The 17,280-nt window shown below is 38.7% G+C and overlaps 1 protein-coding gene and 1 long non-coding RNA gene across 2 annotated transcripts in view; one reads left to right on the top strand and one right to left on the bottom strand.

The window, feature by feature from the left end:
* The window catches only part of LOC102004493 (chromosome unknown open reading frame, human C9orf3), a 340,448-nt gene that overhangs the window by 41,078 nt on the left and 282,090 nt on the right, over positions 1–17,280 (top strand). Inside the window, exon 3 of the mRNA XM_013513835.1 lies at positions 8,472–8,638. Coding sequence (XP_013369289.1) covers positions 8,472–8,638 — 167 coding nt within the window. The remainder of the gene's footprint in view (positions 1–8,471; positions 8,639–17,280) is intronic.
* On the bottom strand, positions 10,354–16,392 carry LOC106148476. Its single transcript, XR_001233956.1, has 2 exons — positions 16,128–16,392; positions 10,354–10,427 (listed from the first exon to the last, which is right to left on the bottom strand). It is a non-coding gene; the product is annotated as an uncharacterized LOC106148476 (long non-coding RNA).

Here is a 17,280-nt window from a genome sequence, read left to right on the forward strand (position 1 = left end):
TAAAATAAAGTAAAGATAATATAGTTAATAATAAAATAAATAAAATAAAATTTTATAGTATGTTAATAAAATAAAATTTTATAGTAAATTTTATAGTATCCTCCTTTCAAATTTTAAAAGAGGTCATCATTCTACCCTGAAATCTCCCTTCTGTAAGAGCTCTCCTCCCACTTTTACCAACTAGCAGTATTCTCTGACATAGAATCAAAAGATATACTTGAAACTATAGAAGAGAGAAAAATTATTCTCCTAGGTAATTGTCAGTGATTTCTTTTTCTCTGTTATTTTTTCCCATTCTAAAGTGAAATATCTGGAAATAAAAACTTCATTTGCCTGTCTTAGTTTAGCCACTTTGGGGTTGTGCTCGCTTTTGAACCTAAATGTCCTTTCCTGCCTCCAACCTCAGATACTGGATTGTAGATGACATTTAAGAATGACTGACAGAGGGAACACATGCATAACAATCTGATATGACATGCTTCTTGGAAAAGATGTTTACTTTTATGTGCTGTGTGGGTGTGCATGCCCTTTAAAAAATATTTTGATGAGAGCAAGAACAGAATCAAGAATGTGTGCAGGTATTCTTGCAAAGCTAAAAGCAGCCAGGATTAAATATCTTCCTGATTCTAGATCCTGCATATACCTAAGAAAATATGTTTAAGATGGAAATCTTTATTTCCATTATTCAAAGTGCATTGCATGTGTTTTCTTCATTTTCCTTGCATTTTTTCCATTCCATTTAATAAAATGCTATTTAAAACCAAAGCATTTTCTCCAGCTACCCATCCCCCACCCCCCTTTTCCCTTAGGATCCTGATAACAGTAAGGGAAGCAGCCAAGGGTCCTGGGAGGTCTGGGCTTGGCAGATGACATCACGGGATGAGAGGTGAATGGAGGGGAAATTAGATTAGAGGAAATTTATTAGAAAAATGGCAGTTATCTGGATTACCATTCAAAATAAGAAAACTAACTGGGAAAATGTAAGTGAAAGTTGTATTAAAATTTAAACTTTCCTAAAGTGCTGTGAGGTTACTTTGTTTTAGAGAGGATCAGGAGGAACTTGGTGAACTGCTACTTTTTTTCTGTTATATTTGTTGCTCAACGATTGGACCAAGGGAGATGTATACTTTTGGAGTACTTTTGGTTCAACATCAAAACCAGCTATGAAATGCCCTTCCTCAATTAGTTTACTGTTTTATATCTGAGCATAAAGGTAAGTTTTAAAATGAAAAAAAATAGCAGAGGGTGTTTATTAAAGACATTTCTAGTCTAAAAAGAACATTTCTACAGTTAGTTTCTTTTTGTTTTTTAGTTGCTTCAAGAAACCAGTACAAAATGGAAGAGAACTAAAGTAGAAATACAGATTAATTCTCTGATATCAAGGCATAACTGCAAAGGAGGATTCAGTACTGCAAAAATAAATAAATAAATAAATAAATTAAAAGCCCAAAGTTTAAAATATTTGAAAGGGTTTGTGTTTTAGTATCTTTTTCCACGTATACTTATATATAGCTTTACTTCCCAGAATCCAAGCTGAGTCACCAAGGAAGAAAAGACAACGATGGACTGCCTCAATCTAAACAAGTAACCAAAATGACCAACCAGACAAAAAAAAAAAAAAACAGAAAATGAAAGAAACATCAACCTAAAGTGACAAATACAAATACAGACATATATAATCAGGTGAAAAGAACTGGAAGGTGAGAGCACAAGATCTGGGTACCAGTTGCAACTACACTGCCAACAAGCCAAGTGACTTCAGAGAAGTCATTTTACATGTCAGAGCTTAATTTCCTCATTGTAAAGTGGGAAGATTCCATGAAATGATCCCCATTTATTTTCCACATGTATAATCCTATACGCGCAAGGGTCTTCCAGGTGAGAAATACTGTCTTTGCTTTGATGGGCAGCTTGCCTAGTTTGCAGTCTTGACTTGGAGCTCTTTGCAGTCCCTTCTATTTCACAGTGCCATGAGGTAGAATGACTATGAAGAAAGGATGTATGTGTGTATAGGTGTAGGGGGGACAAAGGGTGTCATGGTTGGCACTTCTGTCCTAGTAGTTCTTGGTTTTTGCGGCACAAGAAAACAGTAGGTTTGAAAACTACAATGGAGATGTAACACAGTTTTAAAGAGAAGAGACAGCTGTAAAGATGATTAGGTAAAAGAACAGATTGAAAGAAGTTGGGGGAGGCTCCCTGAAGACTGTAACCCTGTGAAGCTTTTAAAAGGTGCTGATGGAACTCTCCAGTCTGGCCCCCGGCCAGGCTGCAGTGATCAGGCTGCTTAGCTTATTGTTTCGAAGACCCATCCAGCCTCACAGCGCACATGGCCCCTCCAGGCTCATCACCTCCTGCTTACTTCTCTGATGCCTTCTCTCCAGTCAGTTACCCATGATCACCAAGTATCTGAGAAAGGCCTTAGGCCTTGATGGAAACCAGTGGAACATACATCCAGTTTAAACTAAAACTAACCCAACTTTCTCCTGATTGGGAAAAGACAAACACAAAAGAAAGAAGATACATGGTTTGAATAAATCACGTACAAGATCTCCTTAACAGATGGCCCATCCTTAGGATTAGGAAGCACTTGAATATTAGTTGACCTGTTACTCTAGAAGGCATAATTAGTGTGTTTTGGCCTCAACTGACATCTGAACAGTCATTTAAGAGGCTGAAGTAATTGTTATTCTGACAGATTCTTCCTCAGTTTACAAGTTCTTTTTTCTTTCTTTTTTTGATTGAGGTATTGGGAATTGAATCCAAGGCCATGCACATACTAGGCAAGCACTGAGCTATATTCCATCCCCTTACCCCCTTTTTGAGACAGGGTCTCATTATATAGTTCAGACTGGCCTTAAACTTGTAATGATCCTCCTGCTGTGGCCTCCTCAATGCTGGGGTTACAGGTGTGAGCCACCATACCCAGCTCAACCCTTTTAATTTTATTTTTTATTTTGAGACAGAATCTCACTAAGTTGCCCAGGCTGCCCTCAAACTTGCCATCTTCCTGCCTCAAGCTTCCTCAGTAGCTGGGATTAGAGGTGTGCCACCACACTTGGTTTAGAAGTTCTTGAATGGCAGTGAGCCATGGACTGGCCTCTTAACCTTCTCTTACTCTGTTTTTCTCTTTTTTCTGGTTTTCATTGTCTTCCCGTTCCTACAACTCTTGAACAGTGAACCTAGGCTCTGCCAGGGGTATGTAAGATACAAGTGGGTCTCCCAGAATATATAAGATAAGCATTTTCTTTCATGTGGTAGAAGAAATTATTTGGTCTGAAAATGATGGAGTTATAACACTGGAGAATTTCAGGCTGGTCCCTGCACAGCTATCCCATAAACATTTGAGCACCATAGCTCAGGTGCAAGACTGTGCATGTCAAATAAACACAGCTGCATTTATTTCAGTGAGTACGTATTTATTTTAGTGAGTACATATTCAGATACTGCTTTGGCTGTTTATAAGTGCATATTGAGGGGAGCGGGGACTAGGGAATTGGCTTTCCATATACAGCAGTTCTTACTTGAAACGTGTGTATGATGGGAGCCATCTTTACTCAAGTTAGTACACAGGGAATATGATTGGATGTCTCTGGAGAGACTTCATGTTTACCTATCCTCCGTGTGCTGGCATGTGCCCAGATTTCATCAGAGGATGTATCCAGAGGATAAAGCTTTCATCTCTCTTAAAATGTAATAACTTAACTTTAAATTGTTTTCAGGTATTTGTACTATGATGAGAGACATACAGAGAGGTACCATGTTGTAAAAGATCAAAGGGCTTTGGTTGTAAAGAGTCTGAGTCTCTGGCACTTGGTTTGGGCATGTTGGGAAGGGAGGGTGAACCTGCAGTTGAGAAAGAGGAAAGGGCAAGAAAGAAAGAGGCTGGGAGCACAAAGGCTCAAGGGTACAGAAATGTCAGCCTTTCTTTTGTGAAGAGAGTCTCTGGGACCCCTGCTTGAGAAGGGCCTCTTAGGGAATTGGTTCACCAGGATTCCTTTTACCCTCCTCAGCTATCCAGGCACTCGGAGGCTGCTGCAGTTATGGTCCAAAGGAGCCTGACAACAGCTTCCACTGACAGCAGACTTTGGTATCATCCACATGATGCTGGTTTTACTGGCATGGGGAATGCAAGTCCAGGCAAGGAGGCTCTGGGAGGTCAGTGCATAAAGCCATGGGATGAAGCCAGAGGTGCAGTGGTGACCCCAGGAGATTGGAGATGCCAGGAATGTGGCATGCCTGCCAAGAAGAGCTGTAGGCGGTGAATGAAGCCAGCCCGAGAGAAAGGTTCTATGGGTTATAACCTGCAAAGCCACAGGGGTGGGGCTGCCCAAGCCCTTTGGAACTCACATTTTACCACTGTGTGTCCCAGGTGCTGGATTTGGAGCTGCAGGACTTAATGTTTGCCCTGCTGGGTTTCAGTCTTGCTTTAGTCTAATTCTGATCTATCCTCCTGTTTTCTCTTTTAGAGTGGGAATGTTTATTCTGTGCCATTGTACCTTGAGATTTTGTAGCTTACTTTTTTTTTTTTTTGGTTTTTCTCCAGTACCGGGAACCGAACTCACGACCTTGCGCTTGCCAGGCAGGCGCTTTTGCCGCTGAGCTAAATCCCCAGCCCTGTAGCTTACTTTTGACTTTTACAGAGGCTCACAGGCTAAGAGCTTGCCTTGAGTCTCAGGAAAGATTTTTGTAGAATGCTGAGACTTTGAGACTTCAGGAAAGGAATTATTCTATTTCTGGTTGTACGTGGGATAGTTGCATTATGTTAGGCAGAATCATGAACTCGCTATTGTCTTTCTTTGGAGATTAAGTATGTTTTAAGGAAATATCTTTAGGTTGCAAGTTGAGAAGGGATGGGACGTAGTGGTTAGGGTAGAGTTTCAACTTGATTAGTTTTGGGATCCACCCAAGGAATTGGTGAAACACACTTTGAGGTGTGTTTGGGTGAGTAATAAAGACATGGTCTTGGGGTTTATGTCTGGTTCCTTACACCTTTCATTCTGGCACTCTTCCCCTGCTGTGTTTCCTAGCCACCGAGAACTAAGCAGCTTTATTCTGCTGCACCCTTTCTCCAGGTTTCTGTCGTGGATCCTCACCAATTATGGACTGACTCCTGTGAAACTGAGCCAGATAAACCTCTCCTTTAAGTGGGGGTGGTTGGGTATTGTGTCTCAGTGATGGGAAAGCTGCCTAATACAAGTTGCATAACAAATTACCCCAAATTTAGCAGCTTAAAAGAACAGATGTTTACTATCAAACACAGTTTCTGAGGGTCAGGACTCCAGCAACAGCTTAGCTATGGCTGTGGCTCCAATCTATCCCAAGTTTGTAGCTAGGCTGTCCCCTAGGCCTGCAGGCATCTCTGCCCTTGACTGGAGATAGAAGCTCCTCACCCAGGCCCACTCACAGTGGTGTTGCAGCCTCGCTTTTTCACTGACTGTTGGCCAGAGGTCTTCTCCTCACCCCGTGGGCCCCTCCCTAGGCTGCCTCAGTGTCCTCATGACATGGCCGCTTCCTCCCAGAGCAAATGATGGAAGGAGGGCTTGAGAGAGAGAGGCCTGAAAACAGAAGCCAGTAATATTTTTGTCATCTCAGAAGTGCCGTGCCCTCACTCCTGCCATGTCCTCTTGGCCATCCAGACCAACCCTGGTCTTGGTGTAGTGTGGGTGTGACTGCATGGTGGTATGACCAGCAGAAGGCAGGGTTCATGGGCACACTCAGAAGCTGTTCCTTTCCTCCTGCTCCTTCAGCAAACCACTAACTAGATGCTCCTAATTCTGCCTCTGCAGTATTTCTCCAATAGGAGGCAGAAGAAAAAGTCTTAGGAGACCTCTACGCCGGGACTTTTTACTTTACTTCTCTGTAAATATCATGAATAGGTTTAACTCTGTAAGTGTTTGTGGTTTAGAAGAACCTTCCCAGAACTCTTTTTGGGTTTTTTTGTTTTCATTTTTTTTTTGGTGGTAGTGGCAATTGAACCGAAGGCCTTTGCGCCATGCTACAACCCCAGAGTCTCCTCCTTTTTTAAAAAAAAAAAAACATTTGAAACAGTCTTATCAAATCACTTAGGCTGGGCTCAACCTTGCAGTCCTCCTCAGCCTTCCAGAGTGCTGGGATTATAAACATGTGCCACCATGTCCAACTCTTCCTGCAACTCTTGAATAAGAAAAATTATGGGTTGCATTCTGCTTGTGTGATAAAGAAAGCCACTGTCAGAGGAAGCAGGAGTTACATTTACCACTTGGCCAATGGAAATAATCCCCTTTTTACTGGTAATTCTTTCCCTTCTTGAGACTCTCCTTTAAGATGGGCTTCTTTGGGGGGAAAATATCTAATATTTTTCTAGTATGTGGGATTTTCTGGGTTAAGTGTGCCTTAACTCCACCTACCTGGTGATTTGAGTTGCTCCTGGGAGGAGGGGAGCACTGGCAGCCTCCTTCATTAGGTTCTTACACAGTTCAAGGCTGGACAGTTAACTAAGATTAAGTCAATTAACCAAGGACCCAAAGGAATCAGAGTGGGAGTTCCAAACTCACTTAGGAGATTTTGGGCCTTGCGTGAAAATTTGTTCCTTATTCCTAGAACTATAAACTTGAGATACAGAATCATAGACTCATTGACTAGAAGAGAATAAAGATCACCTCCCTGCACCCTCCTCCTCCATTTTACCAGTGATACAGACAGAGGTGAAAGAACTTCACCCTATCATTTAGTAAGTAACTTCACCCTATCATAAGTAAGTAAGAACTTCACCCTATCATTTAGTAACCTTCCTCCAGTTGGAAGCCAGCTGGGACTAAGGTATCCTTTCTGATCTTTCCCTGAGCCATGTGGAAATTTTGGCATGGTATAATGTATATAATTGTGTGTATAATGTACACACACACTTATAATGTATAAGTGTGTATAATTGCAGGACAGTGTGCTGCAATCCTGGGTTTGCCCTAAGATCCACTTTCTGCTCTTCTTGTGATCTCCTTCGAATGACAGGGAGCTTTATTTCCCAAGCTGTCTTGGCTCTGGCTTCCCACTTGGTGTGGCCAGTGGGGAGCACTGGTGAAAGATCTAAGAACAGGAGCTAATGGGAAGTATGCATTTCTTATTCTCTCCCTGCTTCCTTCAGCAGCTTCAGTGTAAGGCTCCTCTGTGGTCTCAGCTCACACTGAACAGTTCCCCTGTGACTCCTGGCCTGCCGCTGTGACCAGAAATACCCAGCCCCTCCAGTCTGAAGAGTCATACTGCTTACTGCTGTGACTCACCTTTGGGTTGCCTCACATCCCCCACTTGGTTTCTGTATCGTTTGAATAGCCAGTTCCCTATATTAAGTTACCACTTTTAGGACTGGGGACATAGTTCAGTAGTAGAGTGCTGGTCTCACATGTTGCCATAAAAAAGTTCTGTTTGTTAAGACCTAGATTTGTTTCTCTTTTCTTTACTGGACCTTGACAGATGTAGTAGGGCCATTGTTCTGTTCTTGCACATTGTAGGAACAAATAAATGTTCAGTTGGAATGATGATAATAAAAAAGGAAAATCAGCTTATGTCTTATAAAGATATAATACTTTATTCATTTATGCTATAAGTTGAGCTGATTCAAGCAAAATCATATTTGTCATAGCTTCTAAAAACAAAAAATGGAAACACTTTCCTAAGATGTTTTCCCAAGGAGTCAGTCTTTTGCCTTCTGCTCTGTGGTATCCAAAGAATGGTTTCCTTTGACCTTGTAGATCTTTTCCATCTCTGTCAACCATGACTTAATCATGGCAGAGATCTTTCTTGGTTTGGGTGAGTTTATATTTTTTAGTTGTAGCAGAACGAGTCCTAACGTCATGCCATTGGTTTCGTATACTTGCTTAAGTAAGGCCTGGGTACACTTGGCCTTCCCGTCACAAGCCTGGTTGTTGTGACCTACAGTCCTGTTTATATGCCAGCCCCTGTTCTTGGCATCCACACAAGGATTCCCACAAGGGTTCCATTTGAGAAGGTGGTTTCCAAGATTGGGGGTAACTGCCCGCCAGCACTGGATTTGAGACCACCGGCTTGTTTTTCCAAGCATTAATATCTCAGTGATCTCCAAACATATTTTCTTTTCCAGAATACTTTCCAAAAAGCTTGTAAGAATGTCTCTAAAACTTTTTTTTGAAAGCATAAGGGCCTAAGGAGAGAGGGGGCATGGGTAATATAAAGTATAACTTGGCAGATTTATACTTAAAATGTTATCCAAAAATATTTTTTTCTTAAAAAATCCTCTTTACATATTTAAGTAATTCATTTGGGAGAAATAACCAGTCAGCTATTCACATAGCCAGCTCCTTGGAAGTTTCAGTTCAATATGCTTTGAAACCAGTCAACTACAAAGCCTCAAATGTTTTCACTTTGAAAGCTCAACTTAACCTTCAGTACCATGGTAGTGAGAAAAGTGACAACTCATTTTAAAGATTCTCCTCCTTTGTGTCTTTGTCTTTCTTCTGCAGGCCATGTGTTTATACGATGGGATCTCCCATAAACAACAGGGCCCTTTTTCCATGCCAGGAGCCACCCGTTGCCATGTCAACATGGCAGGCTACAGTTCGAGCAGCTGCATCTTTTGTTGTTTTAATGAGTGGAGAAAATTCTGCCAAGCCAACACAGCTTCATGAAGGTACTGTACATGTGTTCTTTGCTTATTTATGTATTGCACACATGCTGGACCCAAGAACCCAATAAGCACTGTTTTTCTAAACTTTAAAGAGCTGCTTTATTAGTTGGGTTGGAAATGAACATACTATAAAACATCCTGCCAGAGAAAATAAGCAGGGGATGGAGAAGGACACTGGGGAGTCTGGGCGTGGGATTTGGGGCTCTTCACCACAGTTATCAATTCATAGTTTATTTCAGCAGTTACTTTCACCTGGTGGTTTGTGGGCCATTAGTGGGTGGTCTTGGTTGAAGACTTTCTGAGCAGACAAATGTGTCATGGAAACACCATTACAAATGGCAGAGTTATCTGTGGTTTGGACTTGGTATCTGTACGTGGTTATTCATTATGTTGAGAGACAGAGCTCCTGTTGGCCAGCCCAAAAGGTTGTCCTAGAGGAGAATCTATTCTGTGTACTATTTACCTATGTGAAGCTCTGAACCAAAGGTCTGTTGGAAGGATGGATGGAAAGTGCTAATGCATTGTCCAAATTTTGTGTATTACTTGGTTATTCAATAATTTACTCTTGCATTTGAAATCCTGAGCCTGTTGATGCCAGGTGAAATTTTTATAGCTGTAATATTTGTTCATTTATAATATAGTGTTTCCTCACACATAATTATTTTAGAAACTTGAAAATGTTCATAAAAGAAAAAAATAATAAAGTTAAGTAACTTTTGAAAAATTATTGTTCACATTTTGTTTCATTTTTCTCCACTATTTATCATCTGTATGTATAGTTGGAATTATTTAAAATTGTCACCCTAGCATATAATTAGTGGTTATTCTGCTTTTTTCAGTCATAGTATATGTTGAACATTTCCTAGGTTATTTTTTAAATATAATTTTAATGTTGTGCAATATTTTGTTTATGAATATATCAGAATGTAACATATTATTAGCTATTTTGATTGTTACCAAGTTTTATTTCTGTTATAAATAAAGTTGCATCAAGTTTCTAAGTGGAACTTATAAAACCAGAATTACAGAGTCTAAATTTGGAACATGTATATAAGGCTGTTGGTACATACTTCTTGTTGTTTTCCAAAAGCTTGTGCCCGTTTATGTTACCCGTTAGTGATTATAAGGGTCTCCCTTCTTGAAACTTTGCTCAGCAGATAGGCAGGAGAGGGTTGCTTGTTAGTTTGGATTACTTTATTATGTAGTGTCATGTAAGTCATGACATGGTAAACACATTTTTGCATGGTGCTTCTTCATTTAGAATAAGTTTATCTTATTAGTTATTAGTGAATTTCATTTGTTCTTATGTGTTTCTTAATCATTTTCATTTCCTATGGGTTCATATTTTTATACTGAGGATTTAGTCAGGTTTTCAAAAAGTTTGTCTTGTTTTTTAAATTTGATTGGCTTGAATAGTGGAGAAGAAGAGATTAATCTCTTATCACATTTGTAAAAATGTGCCAGTTAGTGTAGCTTTTAATTTTATATGATATTTCTGATCAATAGGAGATCTAGATTTTTATGAAATAAAATTTATCAGATTTGTCTTGGAAAAATCTGTCTTTGCCCTAAAGTTCATCTGTTTTCTAATATTGTTATAGTTTAAGTTTTATAACTTAACTTTTTGTAGTTTATTCTCAACATAGTTGTGAAATAAAAATTAAGTATTACCTTTTTTCAAGTAGAAGTCAGTATCTTTGAGATTATTTTATCTTTTCTGATTTGTGATATCTTGCTTATCTTGAAGTAGGTTTGCATATGTATTAAGTCTTCAATGAATATTTACTTATTCCTAAAAGCAAAACAAACAATACATTTAAAAATTTTATTTTAAAAAATAGATATTTACATGGTTTATTTACAAATGAACAAAGGCAAAAAACGTTTACAAGAAAATCTCTTTCTTACTCTTATTTAATCCATTGCCTAATGCAGCCAAGGTTACTGGTTTTTTTTTGTTTTTTTGTTCGTTTGTTTTCGGGTACTGGGAGTCAAACTCATGACCTTGTGCTTGCCAGGCAGGCGCTGTGCCGCTGAGCTAAATCTCCAGCCCCTAAGGTTACTGGCTTTATTTATATATTTTTTCTTTTTGTTTTGTAAGTCATGACATGGTAAACACATTTTTGCATGGTGTTTCTTCATTAAGAATAAATTTATCTTATAGATATTTCATATCAGAACATAAAGAGCTTCCTCATTATTTTTAAGGCTGTGTAGGATCCCATAAGGGGGTGTTTTGCAATTTAATTAACTAAAAGCTCTGAACTCTATTTCATATTAAAGAAGGAATTTATGGGCATTTACTTCACTAATATTCCCCAGTTGTAATTAATAAAATCTAGGATATGGAACTAATATTATCTCTATATTTTGTTTCTGTATTGTATCTTATCTTCTAGGAATTACTATTATTGGTTTACATTTTCATTCAGTTTCAAATCATACTTTTAATAAGTATTTAAACTTTTTAATTCTTGAGCTATTAAGTTTGAATTTGTCTCTCAGTTGGCTAGGAAAGGACTTCAGTATTCTTTTCTAGAAGAGTGGATTTATGGTATATTTTCTGAACATACCTCTCATGTTTTGATTGCCTTTCAGTTGCATTCACTTAAGAATAATTCTTGCCTAGATGTAAGCTTCTGAAGTGATTTCTTTCCCTCTATAGTGACTGTAATGATTTTCACTATCATATTTATTATTTTCTAAAGAGAAATTTGGTATTAAATGTTTTTAATCTTTGAAAGTCATCTGATTTTGCTACCTAGATGCTTAGAATTTTTAAAAGAATATAATGCGTTTCAAAATTTTAGAACAAATCTATAAGTGGTGCCTTTTAAAAATCAATTTTTATTAAAGCATAACTCACATATAAATAAATGCAAACATTTACAATGTATTGTTTAATGAGATTTGACAGATATAATGTATGTATAATATATAGTTTCTTTACCCTAGAAATTCTCCTGTGCTGGTGCACTGATTCCTCCCTATTCCTACTTTACTCAGCCACTGATCTAATTTCCATTTCTATAGATTAGTTTTACTTCTTCTAAAAATTCATATAAATGGAATCATTCAGTGTAGACTGTTTTGTGTCTGTCATGGTGAATGCGAGATTGATCCACATTGTTGCTGGTGTCAGTAGCTTGGTTTTGTTTGTTAGGTTGTCTGAACAGTGATCCATTGTGTGAATAAGCCAGTTTATCCACTTACCTGTTGGCACCCTTTTGGATTGTTTGCACCATTTTGAAAAACACGGTGTGACCACTCATCTATAAAACATTTTTGTGGATATGGTTTTCATTTCTCTTAGGTAAATACCAAAGAGTGGAATTGCTAGGCCATAGGATAAGTATTTATTTAAGTTTCTACACTTAAACTTATGATTTAGTATCTGCAAATCATATCCAAAGTGGCTGTGTCATTTTGTATTCCTACCAGGAATGTGTGAGAGTTCTAGTTGTTGCTTACTTTTGCAAGCACTTGACCTTGTCAGTCCTTTGAATTTTAGTCCTCTGAATATGAAATACTATCTTATTATGGTTTTATTTTGTATTACGCTGATGACTGATAATATGATGTACTTTTTCATGTTTTTATTGCACATTTTTAAATATTTTTCTTTGAAAGGCATTTTTTTTTTTTTTTTTTTTCCGGTACCGGGAATTGAACTCACAACCTTGCGCTTGCCAGGCAGGCGCTGTGGCGCTGAGCTAAATCCCCAGCCCCTCGAAAGGCATCTTTTCAAGTCATTTCCCTTATTTTAAATATGTGGGGGGTTTTGGTGTGGGTTATCAAAAATACTATATGCAATACTTTAGATACAAGCCTCTCTTTTTCTTAGATATAAAACCCTGTGTGTATCTCTTGCCTTTTAATTTTTTATTTGTGTTTTGTGCTACTGATTTTCAGTAGTGTCATTTTTGGTTTTTTACTAATGCCATTAGAGATTTAAATTATGTCATTGTAACATTTCAATCCTTCATTTAAAAAAGATCTCTTTGTTGTCTTTTGATTTCAATCTGTTATACTTCACATTTTAGCCTGTTATCTTCTCATGGCTATTTACTATTATTCATAGAGTTATATCTTCTTGTATCATAAGGACAGTGCCAGTTTCCTAAATTGATTTTGGTGTCTGTAGTAAATTGATTTCCAAGGCCGCTGCTTTTCAATTTTTTAGAATGATGTCTGTTTTCACTTTTATCCTGCAGGTCTTTATTTTCCCACAGCTTTCCTCTCTGGTGTGTACCAACAGATAGGATAAAGTTTGTTGGTTTCCCTTAGCCCATTCACTGTCCACCTAGGTGCTGAAACCTGCCTCAGTTCAGCAGAGGGAAGGTTGGCTGACACACACAGCGCATTTATCGGGCTGCATTGTCTTGTTAGCAGTTGTCTAGGCAAGTTCTGCTAGACTCATATGAGGTCTTTCTCTGCCCTCTCTCTTTGGTTCCCTGACATGTGGAATTGATTGAGCACATGCCACATTTCAGTGTCATGCAGATGCTGATATCTAGGCTTTTCCAGCCCACTGCAGTTTCCTGATGATAACTACACCTCTCTGGATGCTATGTGGCTGTCCCTACTCCTCTTCACTTTGCCTGTAACTTTCTCATTCATGGTTTGGCCCTCTGATGTAAAGCCTTATGTTTAACAGTGCTTCTCAAACTTGAGTATCATTTTTCTTTTCAGAGAGAAAAATATCTCATAGTTCACTAGAGTTGACTTAAATTATGAATATCAGAATGTATTTTCAAAGCTATGAACTAAGACTAGATATAAACTGCATGCTTATAACTATTACATACCTATAAATCCAAAATAAAATCAGATCAGAATGCTAAATCAGTAAAATGCAAATTAAAAAATTTAGTGTAGAGATCAATATGTTACTGAAATTGCCCCATATGATCCAAATGTGATACAGACAGTTCTATATAGGATTTTGTTTGGAGCTTGAACAGCTATCTTACCTGCACTACATGATGAGCCACTTCATCACTTTACTTCTCTCTGGTGTAAAATTTCTGCTTACACAGCATGCTGCGATGTCATTTGGCCTTTACTCAGGCACAAGCATCATCCTTATGTTCTCTTTACAGTATCTCTCAATAATTATAGCTATCCCACGTGTCCCTGTGTAGCTGTACACATTGGTGCAGATGTGAACTCTGAAATCATTTGGCAGTGCTCGCTCGTGTCTGGATGATTTCAGGGGTCAGCATACTACAGCCTACTGGCCACATCTAGCCCACTGCCTGTTTTTATAAATGAAGTTATCTTTGATCATGGCCCTTGTCTAGGGCTGCTTGCCTGCTGTAACAGCACCACTGAATATTTTCAACAAAGGCCCACAAACCCTAAAATATTTGCTACCTACCTCTTTTCAGAAAAAAGTCTTCTGACCGCAAGCATATCTGTCTTGTTGTCAGTCTGTCTACCTATTTGAAGATCATCATCAAAAAATTAAAAGGAGAATTAACCTTAAAATTTTAATGGAAACTTTTATACTTCCAAGAATATTTCCATGGGCCATTTTTGCCTTCAGAATCACCAATTGAAGGCAGAGTTAAAATAAAGTAGATGCTAACTGGGGTTTGCTTGTGTTCATACACTTACACCTCATATGATTTCATAGATCAGACTTTACCAATTCAAATTGAGTGAGGATTAAACTAGACAAGGAGAAGGAACACAGAACTGAAGTTTTTTCAACAGGCCCACAGCTGGGGTTTATCAGAGGACAACCAGGAAGTACTACTAATAAAGCTCTATGCCAGAATCCAAAGTTGCTGTTCTGAGAATTGAATAATGTCTACAAATGTATCTGCACTCCTTAGAGAAAGAGGCTACACGGATACAAGATGTTGCTACTTCCTTTTGAAGCCATGTTTTCTAGATTGGTAGATTGGTCTCATAGGACTCCCCACTCTGTTGTGCACAATGCCCTTTAAAACGATGAGCTGTCCTTGAAAACATGAGCAGCAAAACCCACCCCAGCAAGTCACAGTTTCCATCATAGTGACACATCATCAGCCTGATTAGCACATTTACCGGTCACCAGCTGATTTCCCGAAAGAAGCAAAACACCTGGGAGCACATAACAGCAACAGAAATGACAGCAGCCCTTGGGCAGGGAACAGAAATGAGCGGAGGACTTCGGAGTCCTTTCTGCATGAGGAAAATCATTCCTCCTAACTGCTTTTAAAAAGAAGGCTAATGGTTCGGGCTGTAGGGTAGTGACCATTCTAAGAATTTTATTAGCTTAGTAGTCATTCTCCTTTTTTCAAGAAGGCTAAGTCAAGGCCATAGATTTAGATTAACTTGTTTGACTCATTTATTATTCAACTTCCTCAGCATAGAGCCATTTGGACAGCAATTTTATCCTGTGTTATTGTCAGCCTGGATTCCCTGCCCAAATGCAGCCAAAATATTGAAAACAAATCCAGTGCCCAGAACAATTCTTTGTATATGCCAAGTGCTCAAAAATTTATTTGTTGAGTACATGTGGTCTGTGTAGTCAGACAAAAGTAATATGTTAATGGAGTAAACATTTAAAACCATTACTAATATGACAAAAATTATTTCAGGGTCATTTCTTTTAGTTATGCTGTGGATTTGAGTCTATCCCTTTTCTCTAGCCTCAGTAAATTTTAAAAGAAAAAATTGATTCAGTATATTATTTTTCCTGGTAATTTTCTGATTAGTTTTATTTTTTGCAGAATCTCATTTAGCACATTCCTACTTCCTGGAAAAATAAAATACTCGGCTTCTGTTTTTTGTAGGAATCCTCAAGAAGATGAATAAGACTGTCTCAGCTCCTTCTAAATGAAAGAGGAAAAGCATATGAACAAGGGAAAGAGGTTAAAAAGTACATGTGCCTTTGCATAGGATCTGATTTCATTTTTCTTTGTAAAACTGTAGACATTACTTCATTCTGGGCAAAATGCTACTCTCTGGTCTGCCCAACAGACTGACTAGCTCTCTGACATTCTCCTTCTTCTGACCGTATGGGAAATTCCAAGAAAAAAATCATGATTTCAGAGTTGACCCTCCTGTGTGCAATTGAAAGCCAACTTTTCTTCCCTCTTGATAGCTCAAAGTGAGCAATACTATTCAGACTGCTCCCACAGTATGCAACCAGGAATTACATAGAAGGAAATGGTAGATTAAAAGGCACTTAGGAACGGTTATGCTTAAGTATTTTCCCCACAAAGAAAAAATGCAAAGTAGAGAAAGCTCTTTGTTTCTATAACTGAGAACTATTCTGGGCTCCTATGAATACATACATGTGTTTTCAAGGGGTAGGAGTATGGAGTAAATGCATTCATCTTTTCCCATTATGTAGATGTTCTGGGGAGCCAGGACTATGTTCTACTGTTATATCGCTTATAAGGTCTCATCCAGTGCCCTGTACTTTTAAAATCTTTGTCAGTTAATTCTTATGTTTTGCAATTTGTTGTTGACTACCTCTTGCTTGTCCTGTACTTACCACATGCAACATATGTGGAAGTCATCATGATTTCTTCTGGACAGAGAAGATCTCAGCAGACATGTACATACCAGTTCTTATTGCTGGGGATTCTGTCTTGCATTTGACATTTATAGACAGATGTTCTTTTGAGTAAAGTTCTTCAGTTCACCTGTCGCTCTCTGGAGCAGTACATGTTGGTGTTCAGTCCACTCATGCATTTTGTACTGAAGTCTTAGAGCCAGTCATCTGTGTCTTAGACCAGAATGTCCAGAGAGACTTTGGAACAACAAGCCTGGTGCTGTGTGTCCCTCTAGGGAAACCTCGGAACTCACAGAGGTGTCTGTGTTCTTGCTTCAGTAGGTGGCGCTCTTTTACCTCATTCACTTGAAGATCTTGAAGGGCGTTCTCTCCTGGGTGTCTGCGCCCTAGACTGTACTGTGTGGCAGGGGGAGAAACTGAATCAGTGCTTGTGAAGCTGTGGCCTGACCTGGCACATCACCCTGGCCAGCCAGTGCTGGTGTTTACCAGCCCAGGGAATCTTCCTTTCTTCTTTGTTCTGGTGCCAGTTGGAACCCTTAAGCAATAGTGGAGAAGAACTAATGACAGACAATCACGCCATGGGCATTCGAGAGGGTGGCACTAGCTCATACCACCAGAATGTGTAGATCAGCATCTCAAAAGTAGTGATAGAAAGAAAGCTGGGGTTTGCTGAAAGGCCCGAGCACTGGAGAAAGGGGCCAAGAAGAGAGGAACAGCTAAAGGAAGGAAGCTTTCCTTCTGTATTATGCATATATTATACTCATGTATGTACATGCATAATACATATTTTTATAATATGTAATATATACATTATATATGGTAGAGCTGTATACACTTGCAAATACACATGTCCCTATACATATTGTCAAATATCTTTGTGATACAAAGTCATCCCAAAATAATCCTAACGTAAGGGGTAGTTTGAGCCAGAAACTCTGAAAAGAAGATGTTGTAGCTAAAGAAAGAAACAATCTTGAGGTAGAAAATAAGCAGGGGCTCTCCATGGCGGGATTGAGGAAGGAAATCTCATAAATGCTGAGTAAAATCATGTATCCATTTGGTGTTTCTGAATGCTTCCTCCTATTTGTCTCATCTATAGGGGGCAGGTTAAAAAGGTACAGGGGTATTCTTC

Source organism: Chinchilla lanigera, unplaced genomic scaffold, assembly GCF_000276665.1.
Source record: "Chinchilla lanigera isolate Chin_1 unplaced genomic scaffold, ChiLan1.0 scaffold00021, whole genome shotgun sequence".
Taxonomy (NCBI): Eukaryota; Metazoa; Chordata; class Mammalia; order Rodentia; family Chinchillidae; genus Chinchilla; species Chinchilla lanigera.